General features: G+C 45.4%; 1 protein-coding gene across 2 annotated transcripts in view; it reads left to right on the forward strand.

Annotated features, from left to right (window-relative positions):
* MAGI3 (membrane associated guanylate kinase, WW and PDZ domain containing 3) overlaps nt 1-27,967 on the forward strand; it is a 68,640-nt gene that overhangs the window by 16,874 nt on the left and 23,799 nt on the right. For both annotated transcript variants that reach the window (XM_063356576.1, XM_063356577.1), the window contains exons 2-8: nt 18,093-18,209; nt 20,028-20,147; nt 22,064-22,273; nt 23,580-23,754; nt 24,602-24,681; nt 26,744-26,801; nt 27,736-27,830. In XM_063356576.1, coding sequence (XP_063212646.1) covers nt 18,093-18,209; nt 20,028-20,147; nt 22,064-22,273; nt 23,580-23,754; nt 24,602-24,681; nt 26,744-26,801; nt 27,736-27,830 — 855 coding nt within the window. The remainder of the gene's footprint in view (nt 1-18,092; nt 18,210-20,027; nt 20,148-22,063; nt 22,274-23,579; nt 23,755-24,601; nt 24,682-26,743; nt 26,802-27,735; nt 27,831-27,967) is intronic.

The following is a 27,967-nucleotide window of genomic DNA, read 5'->3' on the forward strand; positions in this document are numbered from 1 at the left end:
GCGTGTATCTTGGAAGCAAGGGCAAAGGAAGCATTTTAGTAAGAAGTATCTACTGTGGGTAACAGCAGTATCTGCTCTGCGAAATGCCGTGCTCTGGCCTTAGTAAAGCGTTTCAGAGAGATTACTGCGGATCCTATACGGTCTGACAGGGATGACAGAAAAGGGGATGATGCAATAAATACAGGAAAAAAACTACCGTGCTGTCAGTTTGGGTTTTCCTGTTGGGGTGTGCACCCATAGCTGCCTTCCGATTGATTGTGAATTGAGAACAGAAATTAGATTTGGCTTTGCCTTCAAAGCTGTCTTTTTATTTGAAGTGCTTTCTTACGAGAATTCCATTTCTGTGTCAGTCTTGAATGTAGTGAGCTCTTTAAGCAGATATAAATGAGTCCAGCCTTCGGAGACAGCTGCATGAAGACGATGACTGGCACGCTTCCCGAGCCGAATGCTCCGCAGTCCAAGAGCTAAGAGCTCCGAGTGGGCAACTTTTATTATTGTAACTGCGTGACCCTTTCTGTCTTGTAGCCTATACAAATATTTTTATTTTGCTTACAATATCTACCTTGTGCCAAACTTTCAGGGGCAAAAATTAAACAAAAGCAACCGGTCAAAGTTAATCACTGAATCTAATAGGTTGTTATCTGCACAGTTGTAGACATCTGCTGGGGAGCAGGTATTTTCTGCCCTGTTCTTTAGACTTTGAGTCTTGTTCACTGCCAATATGTCAGTTTTGTGGCCATTTATTGTACCTGGAGAAGGGAGGGTAGGTGGTTAGGAACCTGACCACGAGTGAAGTGAGACGTGCCATTTGCCATGGCCCCCTTCTACAATCGGATTGTTTAGGTTAAGTATGTTGTACATGGCTTACATAAACTCTTTTTTATGATGGAAAGCACCAAGTAGAAATGAAAACGGCAGTTATCTCACTGTGAAGTTGCTGTCCTTACTTTTCGTCTCTGCTTCAACTAGTTCTAGTTTATATCATGTTTTAAAGTAGCAGAAGTCATCTGTTCTGCAGCAAGAAATAATTGGAAATACAGCTATTGAGCTCCCCATGCCGAATGACCTCTCCATAGGCGAACGGCTGCTAACGCGTGCCAGCTAGGGCTTAGCCTGCTGCAGAATTGACCTGTGGTCTGTGCTTAGAAGTTCACATCAGTAGCAATGAAAGAGCGAGTTTTGTTTAATGTTCAGTAAGTTCTGGTTATGAAAACCAGATTTGTCGTTTTAATGAATAGGTTATTTGCCCTTTCTTAATCTGCCAGTCTCTCAAATGCAGATGTTCTGAAAACTTAATTGCAGAAGCATTTCTTAAAAGATTATTTTGTAAAAACTTCAGAAATTTTACACTCCTCTTTTTGGTTTTTTTGCTTGTCTTGATAGTGTTTAGTAGATAAAAGCGCAGAGGAGAGGCAGCAAATACATCTTTTCAAAGGTGCTGAGCACTGTGTGTCATGTTCTGGTAGCCAAGGGAACTAAGTGACTTTGGCCGTAAGGTGGGCAACCGTCTGACCCCACGGTCAGCCATCAGGAGGAGCTTTGGTCAGAGAAGTGGCCACCAGAGCACTCCACGAACTGCAGCTTCTGCTGCCGAGCCGGGCGTGAGGCTGCTCTCCCGAGGCCGGAGCTGTGGTGGGGGCTTGTCCCCGCGGGGAGACGGCGAGCTGGGCTTCGGAGCAGGTTGCCCTGAGCCGTGACACTGGTTGGGGGACCAGGTCCTGCTGAACCTCTGACGCTGGGAGCGGGCGGTATTCCCGTTGTGTTCTCCTTGGAAATTGCGGGTCTTTGATAAATGCCTTGCGATGAGGAAGTCGGAATGTCTCTTGCCTGTTCCAGGTCTACTCTAGGTGGGGTTTCCATTCTGTAAGAGACACGGGTTCATTATTAATCTGAAGGTTTATGTTTTAATAGCTGTTAGTTAACACACTCATTTACCAGCTTCTTTTTCCACATACTGACTGACATACTCCGTGGAGACTGTTTTCTTAGAAACTACTGATAGATAAGAAAAAGCAGAAATGCTGAGAAGCAGATGTTGCATGACCAAGTACCCAGCTGTGCACTAACAAAATGAATCTCATGGTGATTAGTTAACAATTCCTTGGCAGTCAGAGGCATATGTAAAACAGTAAACACAGCATGGGGAAATAATAATAATAATAATTTTTTTTTTAAAAAAGAAGCATTTTCTGAGCTTAAAACGCTGGCAACATCAGGCCAACCATCTGCATTGCTGAAGAGCTGACTGTTGTGGGTAAGTCATAGCAAGGTCAGTTGAACTGACTTAGAAGTCCTTAACCCTTTATTGGTAAAATAGACCATTTCTGGTTTCTAAGCATGGGGTACATCAAAGTTTGAATGACATGAGCCGCAGCAGGGATATCTGAACTTGAACTGTCAATACCGGAACATAATTATTAGTGGTGTGGAGTTTTTACCTGCTGTTATGTGAAGATGTTTAGCCAACAGCAGCAAAGCACAGGAATGGACAAAAAAATGCCGTCCAGCCATTTAAAGTTAACTTTGCAAGTGTAAGGTTAACTCCGTTACTGGAATGGTGTTGCCATTGTTGTATCTGTGGGTGACTGAGTGTAAAGGAGGAAGATAAAGATCGTTATGACCTTCTGGCTATATAATTTAGAGCTGCGGCTGCAGTTACAACAGTCTGCCCTCTGGAATAATTCCCTGCTGCAATGCCTTTGTTTTGTTTCTCATTAGAGAAACAAACGAGTGTGCTAGTCTGTGAATGCCGTCATCCTTCCCTTTTACCCCCTTCAGTGCCCTTCTTGCCCCTGCTGTCCAACAAAATAGCCCATCCGTGTTTTTCTGACCAGTTACTCATCACAGGTAATAACAGTTTGAAGAGTAAATTTGGAGAAAGCGTGTAAGTTGTGAACACCGCTGTTTAGCACAGGGGTGTGAGGGGATTTACTAAATCAAAGATGTGTTTACAAAATACAGAATTAACGTTTAGATTCCACAGTAGCTGCTCTGGCAGTACGGCTGGCTTCAAACATGTTTTCATGCAGCTGGATGATGGGAAGTGCATGGATTTTCCAGTTAAATGCTCAAGTTGATGCATGTTCCGAGGGTGGCGCTGGGAGCCGGACTGGCCGCAGTGCGTGCACGGCCCCGTGGGGGCTCCCGGGTGCGGACGTGAGTTGGATGGGACTGGGCACACGGGGAATTGCCTAAAGGGAGGAGTTGTTGGCTGGGGGTGGTTCGTTGGGTTTGGGTTTGCTTTGCTCACTGGCCGTTGTTCCTGAAAAAAGCTTCTTCCGTGGTTGAAGTGGTTCAGTCCTTGCTTACCTGTGCTGGGTACTGCTAGGGCAGTGCAGGAGCTGACAGAAAGAATAAAAGCATGTTTCCTGCAAGGCGTTGGAAGCACGTGTCTGATAATATAATAAGAAGTTTAAGGTTCCTCGTTTTTATAATTCTGTTTGGTTTTGTCAGGTGCATGCAATCTTCTGCATGAGGCGTAGGCCCCTCTGCCAAGGCGTGTTTTCGGCCCTGGTGTTGCAGCCCGTGCTGCCTCCAGCGCTCGTGTTGCCGGAGCCAGAGCAGTTCTGCGGTCACATCGAGGAGTCTCCTCTTCCCCACGCTGTTTATCTGGTGGCGGGATGGCTTGGCTTGGGTTTTACCTCAGGTTTTAGCCTTTGGGGGCTTTCACAACCAGCTACCCTAAAACAGTCTGGGGCAGCGGGTTATTTCATTCCTTGTCAGGACTGAAAGTATCGAGCATTAGGGCTTTCTCCTGTAGTGCTGCTCTGCGCGTGTGGTGTATATACGTCTGCACGGAGCAATGGCTTAGATAATTTACAGTATCGTTAAGGACTTTTAAAATGTAAGCAGGCTTTAAACTTTCTTAAGTCACTTCACGATTTTAGAACATATGCAAATAATAAAACTTAAAAACATCAATATATCTGTCCTGTTAATTTTTACTACTGCTTACAGAGTCTGTGCTTCTGGAGTGTTTTTTATACTTCAGGAATATACTAGGTTGCCAAATAATTGAGTTTATATTGCACTTCAAACAAAAATTTAATATTTTCTATAATCCAGGCAGTAAATTCCTTGGCGCACTGTAACCTAGAACATCGGCATTTGTGCAGATGGTAAGCTTCTGCCCAAGGAAGAAAACTAATTTAATTGTATTATGAAAAACCCAATCATTCCCTGTGAAATGCTGTTTCTTGTCAGATGTCAGAAACGTGTACATGGTATACAGCATATGGAAAACAACAATAGGTAATTATACTCAAATGTACTCCGTGCAACTGAATCTTTTTAATTTTTTGCTGCTACTAGTATTGCCCTAGAGAGAAAATAATCTCTAAGTGGGTTATAATAATTGTACTTTTGGGGATAAATAAGCCATTTTTGTAGGAATCTAATAGTTGAGCTTTGTTCTTAGAATGGAGTTGTGTCTGTTTTTGTGTGTGCTCAATCTGTAGGATAGGAATTTTCAGCTGTTGGGTTTACTAAATGACTTTTAGCTCACCCATGCTTTTTTCTGAGCCCTCCGGAGTCCAAAAACTAATTTATGGAACATTTTAGAGTGGGAACAACGATGATGCAAATTTTCTTAGTAAATTGGAAGTCTTCAATATCGATATCCTCCTGTAAATTTAAAGCTACTGCATTGTTTTGCATCAACATAGTGATTCCTACTTTGTGTTGCAAATTCTCTGCCTGCATGACCATAAAAATAAATAATGAACAATCAGTTAGGACAGGAGAGGTAATCAGCTAAAGCCTAATGAAGCTTATACTTCAGAGCAGGCTCATCTGCTAAAACACTGCGTTGGCTGAATCGCTGCTGCAAATGGGTGGTTTCATAATTGTGTTTCAGGATAGGTTGATAATACGCTCTTTTATCTCGATGGTACCTCGTTAGAGCCCTCGCCCTTGGTCCCCGCAGCCTTGTCGCGCAGCCCTGCTCCCGAGGAGCCCGTCTCTGCCCTCGGAGCCTCTTGGGACGAGGCGCGTCCGAACCCCCTCGTGCAGCTCTGGAAACGTCGGGTGCATTCAGCGGGTTGGCACCCATGGCAGTGACTCCCTGAAAGTTAAAAACTTCCTCGAACCCAGTGCTGGACACAGGCGGAGACTGTGGGGTGCCCAGGAGCGAGCTCGGGCGGGCAGGCAGTCGCAGCAGTTTCAGACCCCAGGTACCCGTCTGACCTTGCTCCTCCTGGAGCTTGAGTAGCGAGGAGGAGTACGTCAGCCTCAGCTGCCTGAGCTTGTTAGAAATTTCAATTAATATGCCAAACCCTGGAGGTGCGCGCACAGTTGCTTCTGACAGCTCTTCTGAATGAGCTGTCGCTGTCGGTGGGGATGGCTTACACTGCTCCCACCGCTTGCTCGGGCGCTCCTGAATGGGCACTGACTGCTCTGACTCGCCTTGCTGTGCAGCTGGGCTTCTGCAGGGAGTCGCGGTGCCGGGACGCGCTGGGGCGGCCTGGGCAATTTCAGTTCTCGCAGCTGAATCCCAAAGGCTGAACCGTTCCGCTTTGCTGGCATCTAGCTCTCCGCACTTGCTCTTCTCAGGGAAAGCACTATTTCATATTTAATTGAAAATCCTGCGTGCCATAACTGAAAATAAATCTTAGGAAATGAATAGTGATGAAATAATAGGATATGCTGTGCAAGGGAAAAGATAAATTCATTTTTAATATTACATGATGATTAACTTAACGCATAGGGAGATGTTCTTTCCTTACGTGATTACTTCAACAACAGCATGCCAGTAAGATCATAAACACAGGCTCCCTTGCAAAATTAGGTTATAACAAAATTGTAGTTCGTTGAGTGAAAGCAGTGCTGTTGGTGGGTGCGTGCGGGGCGGCGCGTGCTCGCTCTGCGACAGGGCAGGAGCACACTGGTCCCTCCTGACGCGCTGTGCTGGTGGCTGCCCCTGTCCTGTGGGTGGCCGGGACCAGGCTCCGGGCTGGTTTTCTGTGCTGTCACATGTAGACGTAGTGACAAATAAGTGACGGAAAGGTTGCTTGACTGCCGTCTTCACACAGATGAAAGTGAGAATTACTTTACTTTCTGAATGGAAGATTTTTAAAGTATTTGGAACAATGTTGGTAGATCTTGGAATTATTTTTTCTTACTTTTAGCTGACTGTGTAGTGACGCTGTCGTTGGGGTACACTTACTGTAAAGCTGTACGGTGGATGTTCAGTACATTTTCAGGGGCATTCTGGGGAAAATTTTTAGTTTTGTAAGATTCCCTAAGGGTATAACTTAACCACAGTTGATACTAAACACTGTTTTGTAGGTTGTGTTTTGAGAGAAAGTCTTTTTCATGTTTTATTTTTATGAAATTGGTGTGACTTAGCCAAGCTAAAAGTTGCAGTGCTGCCTATACCAGAACATTAAAATGCCAGCATTGATACTTTGCTGTAACCAGCTTGTTTTTGCTGAGAAAGGTGTTGAAAAACCTGAGGACCATAAACGTGTTTCCTTCCAGGGTGTCTGCGCAGGGCGAGTGTGCGAGCGTGGCTCTGCCGCTCGTGTCCCCGCAGCACTGCCCTGGCAGGGGCTTCGCCCTGGGTCCTGCCGGGCGCCGCGGTGCCCTGGTGAGCCCCGGCCTCGGCCCTCGTGGCCGGCTGAATGGAGCCTCTCTGGATGTGGAATTGCCGTGTGGGCTCTGTGTGAGTCAGGCATTAACATTAGTCATGGCCAGTGCACATCTGGAGTCACAGGGGTTTTGCTGACTGTCCATATTGCGCAGAGAGCGTGGGGGGTGTGCGTGTGTGTGTGTTTTCCAATTACACTTGGAGATGTCTCTAATCGATACCGCTGTGACAGGGCACATCTGTTAATTTGGTCGGAGGAGTGCTGACCTGGCACTGGGGTGTTGGTGTTCCTGAGTCCCTGGGAGTCCTGGGGAGCGTGGAGGGGCCCAGCTCTGATCCGCAGCTTGAACTTGCTGCCAAGCTGCCTCCCTGGCCAAGCACGAGCTGTGGCCGGGAACGCCGCCTCCGGCAGCGCTGGGACTTCCCCAGCACCTGGAAAAGCCGGTTCGAGAAGCTCTAACTCCGTCATAAAAACTGCATAAGGACTGTTCCGCGGAGCGGGCGCTGCTCCGTTCCCTGTGCCCAGGGCTGGGGGTCCCAGCAGAGCGCGGGAAGCCCATCGATGCCGTTTCCACACCGTCCACCTGTGGAGATGAACCGCGCTGCGTGTATCAAAAAATACTGCTCTATTTCAAAGCGATGTGAAGCAGGGACGTTTGGGATGGGTCTGGTATTTGAGAGCCTGGTTTGCTGTGTGTTTGCGGGTCCAGCTGCAACAGACCTTGTGGTGCCGCTCACGGGCACAGCTGAAGGATGCCTTTGCTGTAACGTTCTCTGTTCCTGTGGTGGTTGGTCACCCGAGAGGTTTGTTCTGCTCCAGGAGAAGAGACAAACAGCGTCTTGGTGAATGTAGAGTCTTTGTCAGGCTCCTGCTCTGCCAAACTCCAGACTGAAATAGGTTAGTGGGCCTAGAAATTATGCAGAGTGTAATTGCATGTCTTACTTCCTATGGAAAGCAGGCTAAAAATAAACCTGTCTATGATTTGCATAAGTTCTATTCTAATCAGAACACTCAAAAAAAAGAAGGGGAAAAAAAAAAAAGAAGGGTCTTGGCATGTGACCATGTACCCTTATGCTGGGAAAACAGCGCCAAGTCCCGCGCAGATTAAATCGCTTGTGTAACACAGAGCAGCTGCAAGGACATTTTTCTTTGGGGATGTGACTGAAATGTGTCACTCCATAGAACTACACGCTGCTTAAGCAACAAATGCGGTGTGTTGTACGGACGTCAGGGTCTGGAATGTGACGCTGTGTTAGGACAGATGCAAGGGCAGACGATTTTTGGCAAACACTGCTATAGGTGAACCTGCAAAAGTGCCCTGTGTGGAACCCCGTCTTGGGGTGGGATAGTGAAATAATACTTGTTAAATGTCGGTAAGGTTGAATTTGCCCATTAGCTGCAGATTATCCAAGGGAAGCATTAATATTTGAACAGTTTGGGGACTCAAGTAACATTTTGTTCAGTTGTGTATGTTAATTGTGCTTTCTAGACGAAATGGATTTGTTTGCTGTCTCAGTAAATCATTTGCTCTAGTGTGAATAAACTAAAACGTCACATTGTAAAATTAAGGGGATGAATGGAAGATTGTTTATAAATTGGGAAAAGCAAGCCATAGTTATCCCAAGGATACAAGGATACTTATCTTTGTTTTGGCGCGTTCCACTTCTGTATCCGCTCAATTAAGAGCAGACTAAATGTTTTATGTATTATTATAACCTGTGACAGCTACAGAGGACTCTGATTTCATGGCTCCAGTGTCTGTATTTGACTTTACGGTACGAGTGTTGCATGACAGACACTACTTGTGCCAAAAGCCTGTGTAGGTGTAGCGAGTTGCACAGTGATTAACACTCGGCAAGGGATTGAGCGCACAACTAGGAAGCCTTAATAAAGTGCTATTATTAAAACAGCCCTGTATTTTTCATTTTTTTAACGTGTTTGCATATTACAAATTCTAAGTGTTGTTTTGACCCTTTAGATTGCTGTAGCACACTCTTTTAACGTGTTTGAGCCCGTTTGTGTCGCGGTGCAGGGTCCGTCACCTGCGTGGTGGTTCCATTAGATCGTGCTCTGTCCTGCTCAGCGCATTTGTGTTCATCCATTGTCGTGATGTCAAAAACCTGTTGCCTCTCGTGCTTTACATCTCTCTCTTACTTTGAGAGCCATAGTTAGACTTCGCAAACCGAAGTTTTGTTTCGTGAGGTGTTTTCAAGCTCCCAGGCTGTGCTCAGCGAGCTTTCCTGTAAATCCTTGTCTCTGGCTGAAGCCTGGCAGCGGCAGAGGCTCACGGGGCAGTTTATCTGGATTCTTGTTCTTTAGCATCAGCGCAAACACACCCTATGTGAGGTGGAAATCCTGTGCCGTTCTATCAGACGGGGTAACGCGGGGAGTGCTGCAAGGCGGGGAGGACAAGCGGGGCGGTGGAGGTGAGGGGAAGGAGCAGCTGCAGCCAGAGGGGGGGACGCAGGGACAGCATCCTCCGGGGTACCGGGTACCGGCAGTGGTGGCGCACGGGTGGCGTTCCGCACAGACACTCCTCCCCCAGCCATCGGGATAGCATCAAAATACAAACTGCTGTCTGTGAGCTGAGAGCAGAGTCTCTCCCTGCTTTCAGGTACTGCCCCACAGTAATCAAAACCACACTCTGCAGCGAATCTTAGTTGTTTCCCAAAGTTGTAAAACACTTCATCTTTCCCATGAATTAAGTAGGATACGTGCTGCCTCACAGTGAAGCGTGGGGAAGGATCTTGAGAAAAGTAGAGAATTGAAATATCTCTGGAAAATATAGCAAATCGTTATAAATAGGAAAATTATAATTGATCTGTTCTGTGCTTTTTCACTTCTCAAGAAAATACCAAATCAAAGAGAGGAGAGGAAAGTCTCCGTGTAGAATATAAAAGGTCAAACTGTTCTCTTGTGGAAAGTTCTTTTGCGTTTTTCTTCCCCACTGTTAAGTTGAAGGAAATGGTTATGTTTGCATTTTATTTGAAACCCATTCATTATTTTAAATCATTTGAGTTCTACTCGTATCTCCTTCAGTGTCTGATCTTGTATCAGAAACAGCTGTACAGTTCTTTGTGCCTTGCCGTTCTATTTAATAACGGTACGTTAAAATAGTTGACGTTATCAGAGAGAACCTTACCCATTGGTAATTCTCCTCACTGCACTCCCACGGTTAAAGGATTTTTGCGTGCGTGCGATGTGTTACTGTAATCATCTCTGATACTAGCGCACTTGAAGCTGGCATCTGAAAGTCTGAGCTTCTTTACTCAAAGGGTTTTCATTTTAGAAATCCTTACGGTTGTAGGCAGAAAATGCATTAGGCTATGCAAGCTTTCTTGCTACCAATGCATTGCATAACACCAACGTACAATGACATCTGCTGTCATTCCACAGAAATCACGCATAGGTTGAGAATGTCTAGAGACGTAACAAGATACAGAAAAGAAAAAGCAGCATTCAGTGAAGAATAATGAACTGTGTGGTCTGACAGTAATTGCCTACGTTTCTCATCAGCTCTGTGTCTTTTTGTTTTTTTACATGTATGTTTCCTTTCACCTTAATGCCACTAAATGTATACTCTTTATTTTCATGAAAAGATACAAAGTTGTACTGGCTCTAATGGAGGGTCTTGCAACTGAAAGACTATTGCTGCAAAATGCTGCTTGGGTTTGAGTCCAGCAGAGCTGTTACCTGTTGTCCCACGTAGGGCTTTCCAAATGCAGCTGGTCGTACTTTCCAGTTCTTTCCGCGGTTCTGAGGCAGCGCGCGCCCGCCCTGCCGAGTGCCCGCCGGTGCCCGTGTGGAGCCCGAGGAGCGCGGGGAGGGAAGGGGCTCTGCCCGCGCGCTTCTCCAGCCCAGGGCTTTGCACCGGAGCTCTCCTCCCTCCGTACCGGCTCCGGCATGCCGGCTGATGCTTTCGCTTTTAGGTAGCTTAAAGAAAAGGTGTTTGTTGTTGGTTGTGGTTGGGTGGGAGCTGCCCGCCGTGGGTGCCGGGGAGCGTTCCCCCACCCTGCCCCTAGACGTTCGGTGCTCTGGAGCTGGGGGATGAGCGGGGGGTAGGTGGTGGAAAGTGCTTCTTTTTTCTGTTAAAAACCTCTTGATTTCACAGTGCTGGATCCTTATTCTTCACTTCCAAGATTCAGCCAACTGTGATGCATCTATTTGCAAACGGAGGCAATTGTTAGTTGGGTAACAAGTGTTATTTTCGTACACCAACCAAATGGCACTGAAAGACTCCATCTAAATGCCTTCTGTGCTCTGCCAATATTTTCCTTCTTCCTTCTGCACTAAACAATAGATGATTTTTTTTCATGGTAGATGAGGAACCCAGCCGTGGACATCCACAATCTAGAGGCTTCTGTTACAGTTGACTTTGTTGTTTCTGTACTGCCAAAAATAAAAACCTGGAGGATTGCATACAGACTCCCACTGTTTACGTTTCATCTCTTGTCCTTCTCAGCTCCAAGTGTTTTTCAGAATAAACAATGCATTATTTGCCAATGCTTTTGTATTTCTTAAATGTTGTTTGGGGATATGCCTTCCAAAGCATATTTTTAGTTATCGTCAAAACTTGAAATACTTCAGTGATGAAGTTCATAAGCAAGCACAAAGCCAAATTATTTTTGCATAGGTTTACCAACAAGGGACTTGGTTATTTCCAAGCCTGTAAGGTTTCAAGGAAGCGGTACAGCGTAGTATGCCCTGGTGTTCCAGAATGAGGAATGGGAAGCTTTGTCTCCCTGAATCAGGCTCCACCTTGACTGAAGATCTGAAGGAATTATCCTGTAAAGGCTTGTGTTGATCGCCCCTTTGATCATTTTTAGTAATGAGCCATCTCCTAAATCTGTAGGCTTAAAAAGTCAAAACTCATAGTTATTGATGTTTTCTGAGTGTATTTTGCATTCCTAACAAAAATAAGAAGATCTCCAAAGTGAAGTGGGATGTACATACTGTAATGAGGTTTCTGGCAACCTTATTTCTGAAATCTGGATAAACAATTCTTCATTTATTTCAGAAGTACTGTCAAAGACACTTCCAGTGTTTTGAGTGCTATGGTAAATGATTTATTAATACTGTAAGGATTATCTCTACCATACTTTTCGTAAATAAGAATATATAACCAAGAATTTAATGGTCAGCATATCACAATTACAAAACTACAATTAAATAAGCCTTTCAAAGTAAACCTTTCTAGTATTTTTCAGCATTTAGCTAGTAAATGAGTCTGGTTTAATGGATTATTGTGACTATAAAGTGCCTTGAGATTTTTTCTGTACGTAGACTCTATATAAATTCTTCTATGAATTGTTCTGCGTCTATCATGTTAATGTAATTAGATGGATCTGACGTACTTACCCTTTACTTTTTGTGCATTTGCAGAATATCTTTAATGACACAGCCATAGTTCAGCTACATGAAAGATCCTTAATTCAATTTTCTTTAAACAAGATTGACACTGGTAACATTTAGCCACTTAACGACCTTTATTTCACAGCGTGGTAATCGGCAAGTGCTCTGCACCACGATTTCTCTGCAGTACAAAGAAGCAAGATTTGCTATTGTAGTTAAAAGTTTACAGATTAGTTGTGTTACTTGGAGGAATTAAATTCCTTCCTGTGCTGTTCCGCAGGTCCTGCTGCTTGGCGAGGCCTCCTCCGGTCCCGCTTCCTTCACTCCGTGCCGCTGCTCCGGGACTGCCCGCCCCTGCCCCTTGGCCTTGGGTCCCTGCTCGGTGCCTTGCAGTATTGGGTAGGGATTTGTAAGAGCAGTCTCATAAACGTAGCTATTTAATCCCTCTGCTGATAACAGCGTCGGTAATTCCAGAAGAGTTTGGTTCTTGTCTGTTGGTCTGCTCTCAACCCAACGCTCTACAAATTGTCCTGTTTGAGGGAGAAGGTGAGAAGTCTGTCAGTATGGCCAGATCAGGTTAAAATATTTTTGCTCTTTTTTCATGCCCTTCAACAATCTAAGGGTTTTTTTATTTTGTCTTTGTAAAATACATCATTTGCATTTCACATCCAAAAATAAGCATCTAATGTATTTGGCTCTTCTCCCACGTTTGTTCTAGGAAATCGAGTTTCATTCTTTGCCTTGTCTGTTCTGTTCATTGTCAGGGGAAAAGCTATGTCTTGTGACAGATTGCCGTTCTCGGACAAATGTCGCTACCTACCAGTGATACAGCAAATCAAGATGCCCTTACAGTATGTCACCAGAGACCTGCCCACTATGGCCCTTCGGAGAGTCTCCGCTGAATTAGTCAATGGTTGGCCTTTTCTGATGTGGGATCTGGCAATCAAAAGACGTGATTAATTTAGACTTTGGGAGCAGAGCAGTGTGGACCTACTGCTGTTTGAGTCTCATTAAAAGGCAAACGAGCAGAATACGTGTCACATTCCTGAGATGATTATCTGCTTTTGGTCTTTTGAACATCCTTGCTGCGACTTAACTCCAAAGCAGCTGGTAATTGCCGGATGGCATGTAGGTGCCTATTGAGTCCTGTGAACTGGACACGATTTTCTTACTCAGTGCCTCTTAGAAAATAACGCCTCACCCGACGGTGAGCTTGGTTGTTCTTTGAAGAAGCAGCAGTTACCTGAGGGGAGCTCAGCCCATAACACGACCAGTATCCCAGAGGGTGGCTGGCCCAGATGTGGTTGTCAGCTCAACTTCCTTACTGGCCTGAATTTTCCTGGAGCTCCTCTCTGTAACGGGCAGAGTCCAAACGTAGGTTCTTGCCCCCTGGAAGAGGGTTGGGAGCGTGCCTGTGGAGCCCTCGGCACGGTCTGGCTCAGCCCTCCGCCGCAGTCCCCTTCTGCCCCGAAGGTGAACCAGCATTTGCACAGGGATCCATCGCTGTTTCTGCCCCACCAGCTGGGCAAAACTACACCTGCTGTCTGGGTTGGGCATCCTCAAAATGTTGACCTCTCTTTCTTCTTTAATTGGAATAATTTGAACCTGCCCCATGTCTCCTGCGCTGGGGACGCAGGTATTTGCTGGGTGGGCAGCGCCGCTGCGCGAGTGCCGAGGGTTGTGTCGCTGCTGGGATCTTCCTTCTTCTCCGTCTTCTGTGGATACCGTGATCCTCTTGTATGCTTTTAGAAGGAATTTATTGTGTTCGGCAAACGCATGTGTTCAGATCTGTAACTTGTGTCAAGTTATCGTGTGAGAGTAGTTGCTGAGGAGCATCATGAGGTTAATGCGTTGCACACTGATTATACCTTTGGTTTCCTAACGCAACATGTCTGGTTGGTGTAGCTGAACGTTTCTTTAAATGGCTTTTGCTTAGTCACGTCCAAGATTGCTCAATCTTACTGTCTGTATCGATAGCTGAGTTTTAATTAAACAGTAACTGTTTTCCACTTGATGAACCCTGATAGTTGCTCTTTTAGCTAGCTGCTTTTGACCAAAGCCACTGAGCTGTTCTGCTAGCCCTTGGCGCCTGTTTCAGGTGGAACCTTCACGTTCGGGGCCGCCTTTTGCAGGGACGGCGCCGCCCAGCGCGGGGCCCCGGGAAGCCGCAGCTCGCGGGCGGCCGCGCCGTTGGCGTTTCTCCGCTGCCCCTGAGGACACCCGTGAGGCGGTGCCTCACTGCGCTCCGCGGTCCCCCCGCGGCGGCTCCGCATCGGCCCGGCCCGGCCCGGGAGGGGGCGGCAGATGCCGCGGGACCGGCGCCGCCGCCGGCGGGACGAGCGGGGCCGGGCTCCGGGCGAGCGGCCGGCGGGGCCCGACCCCCCCGCGCCCCGGCTGCCGCCCCGCCCGCCGTCAACGTCTGGGGAGTTTTTACCCTGTCATTCAGCGGCGGGACCGACCCGGGCTCCAGGAACGAGGGAACGCAATTCCTCTGTCACATCCACTCCCTTAAAATACTTTTTTGTGCGAAAGGCTACAGTGAAAGCCCCAGTAATGAATTATATAGCTTAATAGGAAAGTCGCATGCTTTTAATAAACTGCTACTGTGAAAAACTGCTTTTATAATTAGCAGTAAAGCATTTTTCCGAAAGTCTGAGAGGCGGATGCCCTGTACTCGTCGTCGGTTGGCCCCCAGCCCTGCAGCTCCCCGTCAGTGCCGAGATGCCCCATCCCAGGAGGGCTCGGCCGGGAGCTCCGCAGCACGGGACGGTGGATGCCGTCAGCCGTGCCTCCAGCAGGTTGCCACCTGTGTCTGTCTGCGTGAAATAAGGGTGAAAACGAAATGAAGATTTTCCACCTGGTCTTCAGAGCGATTTGTGGGGGCTGTCGCAGACCCTCCATGTACTGGCAGCATTAGCCAGACGTGCTTGTCACATTATTTTGCTGTCACGTTGTTATTGGGCAGCGGCATAAAATCTTCACAGATTGAATTCTTAGAATCTATTTGCATATTTAAACTTCGTGTTTGCTGGTTTACCGACATTGCTAATTCAGAAATGGACTTGTGTTGAGCTCTAGTAGCACCATGGCAATACTCATCTCCTTGCAGTTGCAGTGTGTATACTGCAGCGTTTCCATGACAGGTTGGATGTATAAATAGCCATCTTCATCCTGTTTAGGTACAGCAGCGAAGGCAACTTCGCCATTGCAGTTTGTGGCGTGATGAGAAATGAAAGCCGCTACCCCCGTTTTTCACCACGGCTCCATCACTCATCCTTGCTCCTGCCCTTCAGAGCGCTGTGTTTCGCTGCAGTGGTACTTCAGCCTCTTTCTCTTCTGCAGTCACTTAGTTTTCCTTACCCAACTGCAGTGTGCGTATCCTCATTTAGACACTTCCTTTGTGGTTAATTTAAATTAAAACTGAAAGCAAGAGCCTTGTGCCTGTTCATCTTGCAGAACCTGAATGGTTTAAAGTACATTATTCCTCTTGACTGGTCCCTGTGTTGCGTGTGTCATCCTTCAGAGACAGCTCAGCAGCACAACAAACACCAACCCGACACTCATTAGGTCATTTCGGAGAGTCTGATACACGAGGTTCTCCTAAAAAGCCTGCGTGAAACAATGTAAAGGAGCGTGTTCAGCTCCTGCGGGGAGAAATATCTGGCTTTTGCGTAAGAACAAGCTCTGGAGGTTGCCTAAAGCATCCTTACTATTACTTTATTTTTCTGCTTTCTAATGCACCCCATTCTCTATGTGACTTTCTGTCATTTTCTCTCTGCCTACTCTTCTGTTTTCCCCAGGCAATCCTTTCAATCTTCAATTTAGTCATCTTGGTCTCAGAGCACAGTCCAATCTTTAAGGTTTTATGTTAAGATTAACCCCTCAGTGTCGACACATCCTTAGCAGCAGCTTTGCTTCTACTTTTTTTTTTTTTTGACTGAGTTGATATTTATTGAAAAGGGTTTATGAGCTTTTAAATTTTAAAAAATGAAGAGGGTAAGATCAGTGAATAAATAAAGTCTCTGTAATTCTACATCCAGGACAGATTTTCACCTCTTGGCCAAGTTTTTCCGACATGCTGCGCTCTGAACATAGCTAACAGCCAGATTCGTCTGCCCAAGAGAAATATGTGTGTATTGATCTGCCTAAGTGAAATATGCTGGTATTGTTAAAGCGCAGTGCTATAGATCTGGCTCTGACAGGGAGATAGATGGGCCATTTTAGTGGTAAAACATTTTTTAATGTTGAGAAACCATCTTGTCTACAAACAATAAAGTGATTTGTAGTAACAAATGGAAAATATTTTTCTTGCTGGAGATTACACCATTTGTTTTCATTTTCCATGACATGTTTTGCTCATTACGCTGCAGGAAGCAAATCCAAGGTTTTATACAGAATAGCTCGCAATGGCGAAGCAGGGAATTGCGTGCGGCCCGGTGTCATTGTGGCCGAGGGCGCGGGCCCGTGTCTGTGAAGGAGCCGGGGGACAGGGACAGGGACGAGGGCATCAGGGGATGGGGACGCTGCCGTCCCCGCTGTGTCGGCGGGCGCTGCTGGGTGGGCCGCGCCTGCAGGGCCGCGGGGGCTGACCTGTGGGGCCGCCTCAGCGCTGCCGAGCGCTGTCTGTGCTTCCGGACAATTTTCAAATGGCAGCGTTGAAGCAGGGTGAGAATGGAGTTCCTGTGGGGCTGAGGGCTGGCCTTACGCACTGGGGTGCCGGGGCGCGTGTGGGTGCCGGGCGTTTGCTGCGGGGCTTGGGGTGGTTTTGTTTGGGTTCGGTTCATTCACGGACAGCACAGGCCTCTGCGAAGGGCGGGCTGATCGGTAATCGCGGTGTCACTTTTAAACGCTTTCCAGCCTGCCGTTGTTTTGCTTGGAGGGATAAGGGCACGGATGGAAATGCGGTTTGCCGTTACTGAGTGGTGGCAGCCGAGGTAATGTTTGAGACCTAAGGTGTGTGTCTGCCCTTAACTTTGCAAAAAGGGAAGGGAAAGTATAAACCTGCCAAAACCAAAACGTGCAACCAACTTTGCAGCGGTGACGCACAGTTGGGAGGACTTGGTTGGTGGCGGTGGATGTGTGTTCTGGGTTTTGGTGGTTTTGGTTTGTTGGGTTTTTTCCAAATCAGACGTTTCACGTAAGTACACTAATCTCGGGTTAAGGCGTGGGTCCGTGCCCCGTCGCGTTCCTGCGCCTTTGGCATGGTCTCCTCAGCCCCGGGTCTCGGCTCCTCTAGGGTCACCCCCGCAGCAGGTTTATACGTTTCGTAACCTGCCGCTGACGTGGCTCCAAAGGAGCAGTTGTGAGTTCCGGCATTGGCCCCTGCGGCTGCGACACACCAGCGCACGCCTGCTGCCGGCCATCTCCTGCGGTGGGCTCCGAACACAAAGACCTCAGAGTCTTTTTTCCCTAAAGCCCCGCGTGTTCTGCTGTAGTACGTAACTTAAATTTATCAAGGTCACTGAACCCTATTTAATGTGCTTTCTGGAAAGATGACAGGGTACAAAAGATTGTTTTGTACCCTTCTGTCAGAAGGATGAAGCGGTAATACAAGAGCTCAGTTATTTGTGTGCTGAAGGGGCCGTGGTTATCTAGTGATATGACAGATTCGCTAATGATACCTGACAGAAGTATTGCAAAGGAATAATTGTAAAAAAACCCTCTTCTATCATGCAGTGTTTTTAAAAAGAAAATATTTTCTTTTTATAATGTCAAGAATGCAGATTCCCATGTGACAAAATATTGAGTTTGAGTGCCTAGCCACTAGGTGAAAATTGAATAGAAAGTATTCTCACTTTATTTCGAAGCAGTTTCCTGTCTGTAGAGAGTTTTAATTTTGGTAGCAGATTTTGTATTTTAATACTTTTTATTGATTTCTAAACAATTCCAGAATATTGTCACTGTCTTGCTTGGGAGTTACTGAGGTTGGATGGTTGTTGCTCAGCTGTGCTTAAAATCACTGTGCTGATTTACACCAGCAGAGTCAGGCTTTGGCAGCATAGAATGGCTTTTCCGTTAAGGTTGCTGCATTAAAAGTAACTCAGCTCTTTCCGCTGCTTTCTTTTTTTGTAACATTTATAGCAGTGAAATGCCATGTTTGTTGTAAGATCCTGCTTGATTTTTACAAGTTATTCTTGTTTGTTGTTTTTTAAGGAAAAGTCATCAACAAAGACTTGCGCCACTACTTGAGCCTTCAGTTCCAGAAGGGCTCGATAGACCATAAACTCCAGCAAGTGATCAGAGACAATCTCTACTTGAGAACCATCCCTTGTAAGTATGTAAAGATCATCCTCATTTGATCTGTTCCTGCTAACCGTCGCATCATTCGAGAGCTTTAAATGCCTTCTCTCCTAATCTCGTTTATAGTTCTGCCTTGCAACGGGAGCTTGTGTAAATGGCTTTGCTAGGGTAGTTTCATATCTTAAGTTGCAATGAAAACGTATGGCCAATACAGACGGACAAAACAGTGAAAACTTGAGCGTTTAAAGCGCAGGGTATTTCAGGAATATCTGTGTTTTACTCATCAGTTTACAAAAACTGACTGTTTTGCCAGTTGTTAGAACAACCGCAGCCACCATGGGAAATAAACCTCCCTCAGCATGATCAAACAGTGCAGACACGTCCTGATTTCTGTAAGTGTATTGGGTTTCTCACAAAGAGGGAACTCGGAGCTCGAGAGGGTCACGTGCAGCTGGACGGGGAGTTGCAGAAGGGGCCACAGTGACACAAGGTAAGAGGGCCACTCTTGTTGGCTCACCCTGAGAAGACAGCACGAGTTGGTGGCAGCAAGAGGGAGAGTGAACCTGCAGCCCAAGAACAAGAGGAAGAAGCAAACTTTAGCATCACAGCAAGAATTAATTAGTCAGAGAATCTGGCTGGGCCTGTCCCGTCAGTTGTGCCAGCCCTTCTGCTCTGAGCGTCTGCTGGCATCTCTCGGTCCAAGCAGCACAGGTGCTCCGCTGCCTTCAGTGAGGCCCCGGAGGGTCCTGCTCCCGCCGGTGGAGCTCTGTAGAAAGCACCGTGCAAGGAAAAGGACGCTGGCAGCTGCCAAATACCCTGTCCTTGCCTCTCACCCTTCTGTGCCATTTCATTTCTTAATTATCACAAGGTTGTCCTTTACCTTGTCGCCAAGGTTCACTGATTAAAAAGGCTCATCACCAATTGTATTCAAATATTTATTGCACTAAAAACTTAAAAGTTGGTTAACTAGCGTTTTTGTAACAATAGGAATTCCGTTCTCAAATCTCTGTTCTCAAATTGAGCGCACCCAAGGGCTTGTGACTTTCTTAACAGATAATAATAGTGAAAGGCAGTTTGTTTATTAGCAGCTCTTGTTCATGTTGCTGCCTGAAAAAATTGACGTATGCCTTTAAAATGCTGTTAGGTTACAGGCAGTAATGAATCAGTGGAGTCCCTTCCAGGAGAGCTTTATAATTAAGCTATTATAACTATGGGAGGCCCGTATTTATAGACATAACACTTGAGAACTTCTGTATTAACACAGCAATTTACTGATTACTTTGAAAAAGCGTGCCTGTAGCTGGGGTTTGGAGTATGGATGAATTACACTCTGAACTGTAAGGTCAAAAAATAGCTTTTGTGCCCAGTTACGGATTTGGTGGCCCAAAAATCAAATGTGCTTAGTCACGTGGACCTCATGACAAATTAGCAAGTGGTGGAAGCAGTGGGGAGGTGAAGCACCCGTACAGCTGTGTTAAAATACCACAGCTCTTACACAGCTCCTCGAATCCCCGACCGCGATTGCCCAGCTCAGGCGTCGGCAGCTTCTACAGAATAAGTTTTCAGTTCACTGAGCATAAGAAAGAATTTCTCTAATTACCACCTCACACAGCTTTTTTCCTCCTCCTTCTGCGATACCAGAACTGTCATTCCTATGTAATTTATTGGCCTAGTTTTTGTACATTACTGTTCACTTGCTCACCAGTGTTCTCTTGTCTTACTGGGGCGACATCATCATTGTATAAAGATTCAAAAATGTATTGTTTTTACTGAATTGTACAGCAGGCAGCATTTGGTAAACGGGCAGCACTTCAGTATCTTACACGAGTGTTTTCTCTGTCTTTCCAGGCACTACAAGGGCTCCCAGAGATGGGGAGGTCCCTGGGGTAGACTATAATTTCATTCCTGTTGAGCAGTTTAAAGCACTGGAAGAAAGCGGAGCCTTGCTAGAAAGTGGAACGTATGATGGTATGTTGGTGACGTTTAATGGAGTGGGAGTAAGGGCCTGGTACTCATGTCCAGTGTCTTGGTCCAAGAGTAGCCCCTTGTACCCAGGAGGCGCCGCTTTTCCTGCCTGTTGATGGTCATTACACCAGTAGAGCAGCAATATTTAAACCTATTTTTGGAGTAGCTGTGCAGAGGAGTAGTGGTCTTGTTTTGAAACTGTCTAGTAAATCACAAGTTGTTCTTTCAACCAGTCCTGATGCAACCTCGTTATTCTTCCTGTTGAGTTTTTGAGGAAGCATTCTGAAAATGTTTGTCTGTGCTTGGTGGAATTTGATTTAATGGAATTCGTAGTCAATTTTGTTTGAACCTTTGAGAACAGAGCCATGTTCTTCAGGGGTGCACATCAAAAGGACAGAAGGCAAGGAAAATTCTGATATAGCACAGGAAAAAGAAGTATTTTGCAAAGAAAAATTGAACAGCACTGGACAGGATTGTCCAGATCTGTAGCAATATTGTTTTTGTTAAAGGTGATGGGGGAAAACACTGTAATGAAGGTAGTGAACCGTCAGGAACTGGTTATCCAGAGGAGTCATGGAGCTGCCACCGTGTGATGGCTTCTGCTTTGCTTTGCTTTGCTTTGGTTCGGTTTAAAGGGTTTTTCAACTAGAGAGTTGTACTTGAAATCGACTGAACTACGGCCAAATTTTCAGAAATGCTGAGCGCATGCAGCTTTCATAGATGCTCAACAGAATTTACCAGATTATAAACCTGCCTGATTTTTACGTATGTTTAATGTATATTTCATTCAAGCAACTTTAAGCGTGCATCTAGAGGATGTCTTTGGTGGTTTTACTGGCACTTGAATGAATTTGACTGATTTCCTGCCTCCCCCCCTCCCCCCTGCAAAAAAAAAAAAAAAAAAAAAAAAGAAAGAAAATGGCCAAAGCAGAGAATTCTGTGACTGGTTCTGTACCTCCTTGTTTTACATGTCTCATGCTGTCTGTTAACATCGTCCTGTCTGTGGAAATGTCCTGAGCAAATTGAGACTAAACTGGCACTTGTATTTTATTTCTCCTTAGCTCCCCTTTATCTGGCTGTCACCACTTTGAGCCTCACCCTCACTCGTATTTTCAGAAGGGTTTCGGGTTTCTTTTTTTTTTTCTTTTTTTTTTTTTTTCACATGGTCAAAAACACATCCAGCCACCAAAAGTTACCCCAGCAGGAATTCTGGGAAGCTCTCTTGCTGCGTGCTCAATTCCCTAATAAAAATCATATGAGCAGTCAGGAGAGAGGTCAATTGCTGTAATTCCCTTCCAGAAAACAACAGATGATTCCTAGTCATTGTGGTTTAGATTAAAATATTGAAGTAAAAATCTGTTCATTTTTCTCAAGTACAAATCATTTTTAGATGAAGCTGTATTGTCAGTAGAAAATTGTAGGACTGTGGTTTTAAAATCACTTACTTGTAACTGGTTTTATGTAAATAGTTACTTTCTGTTTCTGTGCAAAATTAATTTGCTTTTTGACTTTAGTGTGTTTCTGTTGCTCATATTACTCTGTTAATCAGTTAAACAGTATATAGAGTAAGAACAAATTATTTTCACTGTTCTACTTCTTTCAGACTGTTCCCCAAGTCTCTTTATGGCACATTAGTGAATTCCAGGCAAAGTAACAAATCCATCTTTTTCTTTGAAAACCTGTGTCAGGGTAGAAATTTTCAATTAAACCTTTTCTTTTCTGACGTTCAATAGTGTCATTGGAAAAAAGACAATACAGGAATAAATAGGTTTTGACTGATTGGTTTTTGATAGTGCTGATGTCTGCTTTAAGAAGTGAAGTTACAGTTCAGGTCTTTCACTGAAAACGCGTTACATGGGCAATAAAACGTTTGCTGCAGTATCAGCGTTTGGCGATCTTCGTTTCTGTCTCCTCATCAGGTAATTTTTACGGTACTCCGAAGCCTCCGGCAGAGCCCAGCCCCTTTCAGCCTGATCCAGTGGATCAAGTTCTCTTTGACAATGATTTTGATACCGAATCACAGAGGAAAAGAACCACGTCCGTCAGCAAAATGCAAAGGATGGACAGTTCTCTCCCCGAAGAGGAGGAAGAGGAGGAAAAGGAAGCAGTTAATGGCAGCGGAGGGATAGGTTGGTTGACAAGGGGAAAAATTCCCTGAAGTATTGTATGGATGCATAAGAAGTATACAGATAACCCTCGGGCTTGCTTGAACCGCTTCCTTAGTTTTGGTAAAGTTTGAAGGCAGTTTTCTATTCAGACTGGTGTTTCTACTCGATTTTGAAATTATCTTTTAAAAAGAAACAGCTGTTCTCCCAGCCAGATGTGCAATTGCATCATAAACTGCACTGCTCAGTAGAGAACATGCAGTGCTGGGTATCGGCCAGTTACATGAGGAGGAAGGAAAAATCTATGCACTCTTCAAATTACAGAATCCTTTGCAGAGTATAATTGATACCCTGTAAATGTTAGTGTTTGATTTTGAGGAGATTACTGAACTTGTATGCAGGAGATGTTAGCAAAACGATTGGTTTAAGGGGCAGCACTGGCTCACACTGTACAATTTTCAGATGATTTTGGTTAAGGGAACTGTCGCACAACCTGAAACTGCCTGAAGGGGAGTTGGTGGGGGGAGGTTAAGCCGAATGTGCTGGGGCTGGACCAGTGTCTGGTCGGACGTTTCAGAGATGGGCAGGGTGCCCTTTTCCTTTGCTGTCGTGGTTACTCATCTGGAGGGGGAAGAACTGATGGTGGGGAGAAGCCGTCACATCGCATTTGCAGGCGATCCTGCGCGTGAGCGTTCAGGACGCGCTTATTGAACAGACCTGACCCAACCCCGCGAGCGCTGGGGTTGGCAGCACCGGGGCACGGCGCGTCCCGGTGGCCAGGCTGGTGGTGAGGTGAAGGTCTCGGACGTGGTGGGGTGGGAGGATACTGAGCATAACCTCGGGGCTGAAGGGTGGAGGCTTGCATTTCAAGTTTTCTGCAGGGATTTTGGGGGAGCTTTTTCTTGGTGTGGCTTGCAGGAGGGTGGTGCTTGTTTTATTGGCAGTTTGGGTCTTCTCTACGTTTCTTTCTGGTGCTTTGAGGAATATTAGTAGGATTTGGGGCGGGGGGTTGATGGCGTTACAAACACCGTTTTCTATGTACGAACGGCAACAAAGTGGAGTCAACTTGTATTTCTGCCAGTGCTGATTTTTCAGCATAGGCTCAGACACATAATACAAGGTTAATTCTGTTTGGCAGGGGAAAAGCAGAGTTCAGTGTTTTCATGTCAGCTTTTCAAAGTTCACAGCTGAAAAAAAAGTAGTGGAAAAATGCACATCACATACAGGGACGTGTTTGACATCCACTTGTAGCCAGATTAAGAGGGTGGTTCTTGGTGAGAAACAACATAAACAGCTGACAAATAGTAACACTTTCCCCGAACAACTGCAGAAAACAAAGAAAAACATTCAGATTCTCCTGACTGGATGAAACCTGTTCCCAGCTACAACCAGACAAGCAGCTCCATGGACTTCAGAAATTACTTGTCGAGGGATGAAACCCTGGAACCGCTCCCCAAGAACTGGGAGATGGCCTACACCGACACTGGCATGATCTACTTCATTGAGTGAGTAGACAGACCCCGCGGGGGGGTCGCTGTGCCCTTCGAGGGGAGAAGTGCTGGTGGGCTGCCGTCTAGGAAGCTGCCTGCTGCTCTTACACCTCTCCTCTGCTCTCACTGCTTCTACTTCTATATGAAATTTAATATATTTCTACTGTTCCATTCCTTACTGAAAGTCATTTACACTGCATACGTGGTACGGTTGCCATCGCGCAGGAAAGCCTTATGGTTCCATGTGCAGCATCAGTTTGTTTGTAATACAAGTTTTGTATCTCACAAAATACAAAGCTGGGTGGGTATTGCTAGGTGAGGTATAACATCACGTAAACCTTCCCCATGTCAAATTTCTCTGAAATCCGAGAGCTTGTTTATTCTTTCTTCGCTGCTTGTGTTCCTTGGCTGGGAATGCGTGCTTGAAAATACAAATAGCACAGATTAAAGCCCAGGATAGGAGCACAGCTCATAAATGCACATGGGAAACAGCCTCACTTATTAATTTCTAAAGGAAACAAAAACCTTACTGAGATTTAAGCATAAGAGGAGGCTAAAAATGTTGTTTCCTTTCAGGTAGAAACAGCTGATGTTCCCACATGAGCTCTTGGGGGCAAGGGAGAGTGTTTTTACCTCTAACATTTCACATCTGTCCTGGAGAGTGTCCAATGTGCTCATACCTCTGAGCATCACTGTTGCCTTTTTTTAGCATTTTATGATGTGACTGAGGCACAAGTAAAGGTCACATTATCTAAAGGCTACAGTTTGCGCATGGTAGTAAGTATCTGAAAGTCAGAGTAAAGCAAAGTTTCTTCAGTCAGAGGGAGTTCTCTTATCTAACGGGAGGTGTTCTGCTCCACAGTCATAACACCAAGACAACCACGTGGCTCGATCCGCGGCTCTGTAAGAAAGCCAAAGCTCCTGAAGATTGTGAAGACGGAGGTGAGATGTTCAGAATGCATTTGTCACCCGTGGCTGATAAATGTCTGAGTTTATCACAGCTGGATACGATCTGTTACTGCTGTGGTAGAAGCTTCTTCCAGATACCCGTGACTGGAGCAGGCAGAGTAGTACTGAGCGTCCCTGGTTTGGTGGCAATTGGAGTTCATGTAAGACTGGGAAAGTCCACAGTGTATTTTCCCTGGAGTAGTAGAATCTGACTGAATTGTGGGTTTATCTGCATTCCTGAGATGAGAATATTTTGTTCCAGTAACTATCATTGTTAGGGAGAAAGCTGCATATGTTCATGACGATCTCACTGGAAATTGTGTGAATGGAATATGGCCTTAGGAAAAGGTCCGTAAGTGATAGAATATAGGAGTAATGAAGAAGGTACAGCATGATGTCTATTGCTAGTGATACCTTTCGCATGTGACATGATACAATATTTGAATGCATAAGTAGAGGGAATGATCTGACTCCCTTCAGCTCTTCACGCTGCTGCTTCGAGACTTACGGGTCAGGTTCATGATCAGCCTCCAGACAATTCTTGCAACCATTTCCTACATAGTCATGCAATTTAGTCAGCTAGGAAAGAGAACCAAATAGCTCTATCTTCAGCAAATGCCTGACATGTTACAAAAGCTGAGGCAGGCTCAGAATAGCCTGTCATCTTTCTAAATTGCACAGCCTAACAATCATGTATTCATAATGAAGCCAGCTGGAGCAATGGACGCGTACTGCTGCTTATTAAACATATGTGCAGCTCACCACAGGATAAAAAGAGCACTTTAAACAGAGAGATGCAGGATATCCAAATGAACAACATTTAAATGAATAGACCCACTGGGTCTTTTCTCAAACCCCGTGGAGTGATGCTGGTATTAATAATTGGTAACATGCTGTCATATGCTAGGAGAATTCCTGTTACCATCACACTTAGGGCAGCCTCAAACAAGATTACATGGCAGTTTTATCCTTCAAATGTCTAGCTACCTGACTGTATCCATTATCCTAATACTTAAATTTCCATGGTCAAGATAACTCGAACAGTAAAGCTTGGATAATCGGTCCTCTGTGTTACCTGCTTATCACCTTCAGTCAGTAATGATCTGCTGCTGGGCACCATCTTACCAGACTGAATTTGCCATAAAAAGGAGCTTTCCGCCTGTAATTTCAGTACGTGTATCAAACGGGTCATTTTTTATTTTTGACCCCTGATGTCGGGACGTCCAAGGCAGCCCAAGCCATGTCAGCTGCCTTGCTGTGGCGCAGGAGCCCGCGCTGCCCTTGGTGCCGCCAGCCCTGCACACGCGCTGCCAGGTGTGGGGTGTCTCGCTGGATTGTGGATGGGGGGGAGAAGCAGCCAGCCGCGGAGGGTCCCTTCTTGCTCCTCACAGACGGCTGTTACAGTTCTGACTGAACTGGGGCTACTGAAAACTGAAACGTTGGCAGAATGCAGTGACGTATCCTGATGCTGTTGAGAGAACGAATAAAGGCGGCGTTACTTCTGCCAGGTGGTCTTAAACGGAAGGTACAAGAGGAACGGAGATGCGTGGTTTGCCAAGCTTGGGATGTGATCCTGCGAGGCATTGATAGCTCTCTTTTGTGGTGTATTTGGGGGCAGAAGCACTGTGACCATATTCATATCGTATAGTTTAAAAAGTCAACAACTATCAAATCAAATTAATAATATGTAATTAGATTAATTTTAAATCGCATATTTTTCTTCCCCTGTATTGGTTCTTCCTCTCTGAATAGGGCAGTTTGTATCTTGTCTTGAAGTTTATTATATGTTTGAAGTGGTGCGATTTTGTTGAAGACAAGTGTCCTCTTCTAGTGGAACAAAGAGCGAGAGTTAGAGAGCTTCGCAGTCCCGGGAGCGGGCTGATACCCTTACGTCTGAAGGAACAGCCTCAAACGAATGAGGGGAAGAAAAAAGGACCTGTATTTTCCTCATGTTTTTCATGAGTCTGTAATCTGTCCTCTCGTTCCTTCATAAGAACTCTGCTATTTGTAGATAGTTTTCCACTGTAATGGAGAATTTTGTTCTTCTTGATTGCAGAACTTCCTTATGGGTGGGAAAAAATAGAAGACCCTCAATACGGAACATATTATGTTGAGTAAGTGCTGATTATTAATTTGACATAGTTATATATTGAGTGGAAAATAACGAAGCGCTCGATAGGCAGCATGTGTAGGTTGTAATGCAATGTAGGCATTAACCGTCTCCAGCAGAAAGAGTTCTAGAAGCAGCGAACGCGTGGGCTCGCTCCGTGGTGTGACCTTACTGGTGGGGTGGGAACACAAGTAGCAGCCAAAGTGATGTATTAATGGGAATGAGCTGATGGCATTTTCCTTAGCTCTAACAAAGATGGGGGCACTTGATTTAAGAGTAGCACCTGGTAACTGTAAACGAGCAAGAGTAACTTACATCTCATCCCTGTCTCCAAAGAGCCAAGTACGTAACTACTAAATTACTGCAAGAGCTCTCTGAATCGCCTTCAGGTCAGAGTAAATGAAATCTCTCTTTAACCACAGAGAAGGAAATCAGTAGAGTTGAGAATTTTAGCTTCAGAGAACAAGAACATGCTAACGTTTTTTGACTTTGCAAAGCTGACAAAGGTATTTAAATGCTGCTCAAACTTACCATTTTTTCCCACTCTGCTGTACTACTCTAGCGTCTGCTGGTGAAAAGGTGACGTCTGAATTTATAAACATCATAGGCAGATGGAAGCAACACATACGTCAAGAGAAAAAGCAGATTTTCTCAGTTCTAATTTATTAGAATCTTTTGAAAATTTGCAGAGTGAATGAAGGTGTACTCTACCTAATAATTACAGGAAGTAAAATTGTATTGGCTCTTAAAGTAAATCAGGTTGTTCAAAGAACAAGCATGCTTTCAGTGTTGATTAGGGTAGTTTATTGCTCATTCCTCCGGAGCGTTAATCGGAGATAATAAAAAATAGTATTTGTAGGCGTATCTGTTGTGGTTGTCTTTTCTGTGAAATTTCAGCTTTCTGCTGAAATCCTGATCAAGCTTTTGTATGTCTACAGTCATATTAACCAGAAGACCCAGTTTGAAAACCCAGTGTTGGAAGCCAAAAGAAAAAAACAGCTAGGACAGACTGACGTTGGCTCTTCAAAATCAGGTACTGCTGAATGTTGTACTCTCTGTTACTAATATCTTTATCTGCCAGCGTGCATCATACGTAACCAGTTTGGGAATTCATCAAGGCATTAGCCTTGTCTTTGTGCTGGCCATTGTGGTGTTGCCCTCCCAGACCTG

This window comes from Chroicocephalus ridibundus, chromosome 20 (genome assembly GCF_963924245.1).
Source record: "Chroicocephalus ridibundus chromosome 20, bChrRid1.1, whole genome shotgun sequence".
Lineage (NCBI taxonomy): Eukaryota > Metazoa > Chordata > Aves > Charadriiformes > Laridae > Chroicocephalus > Chroicocephalus ridibundus.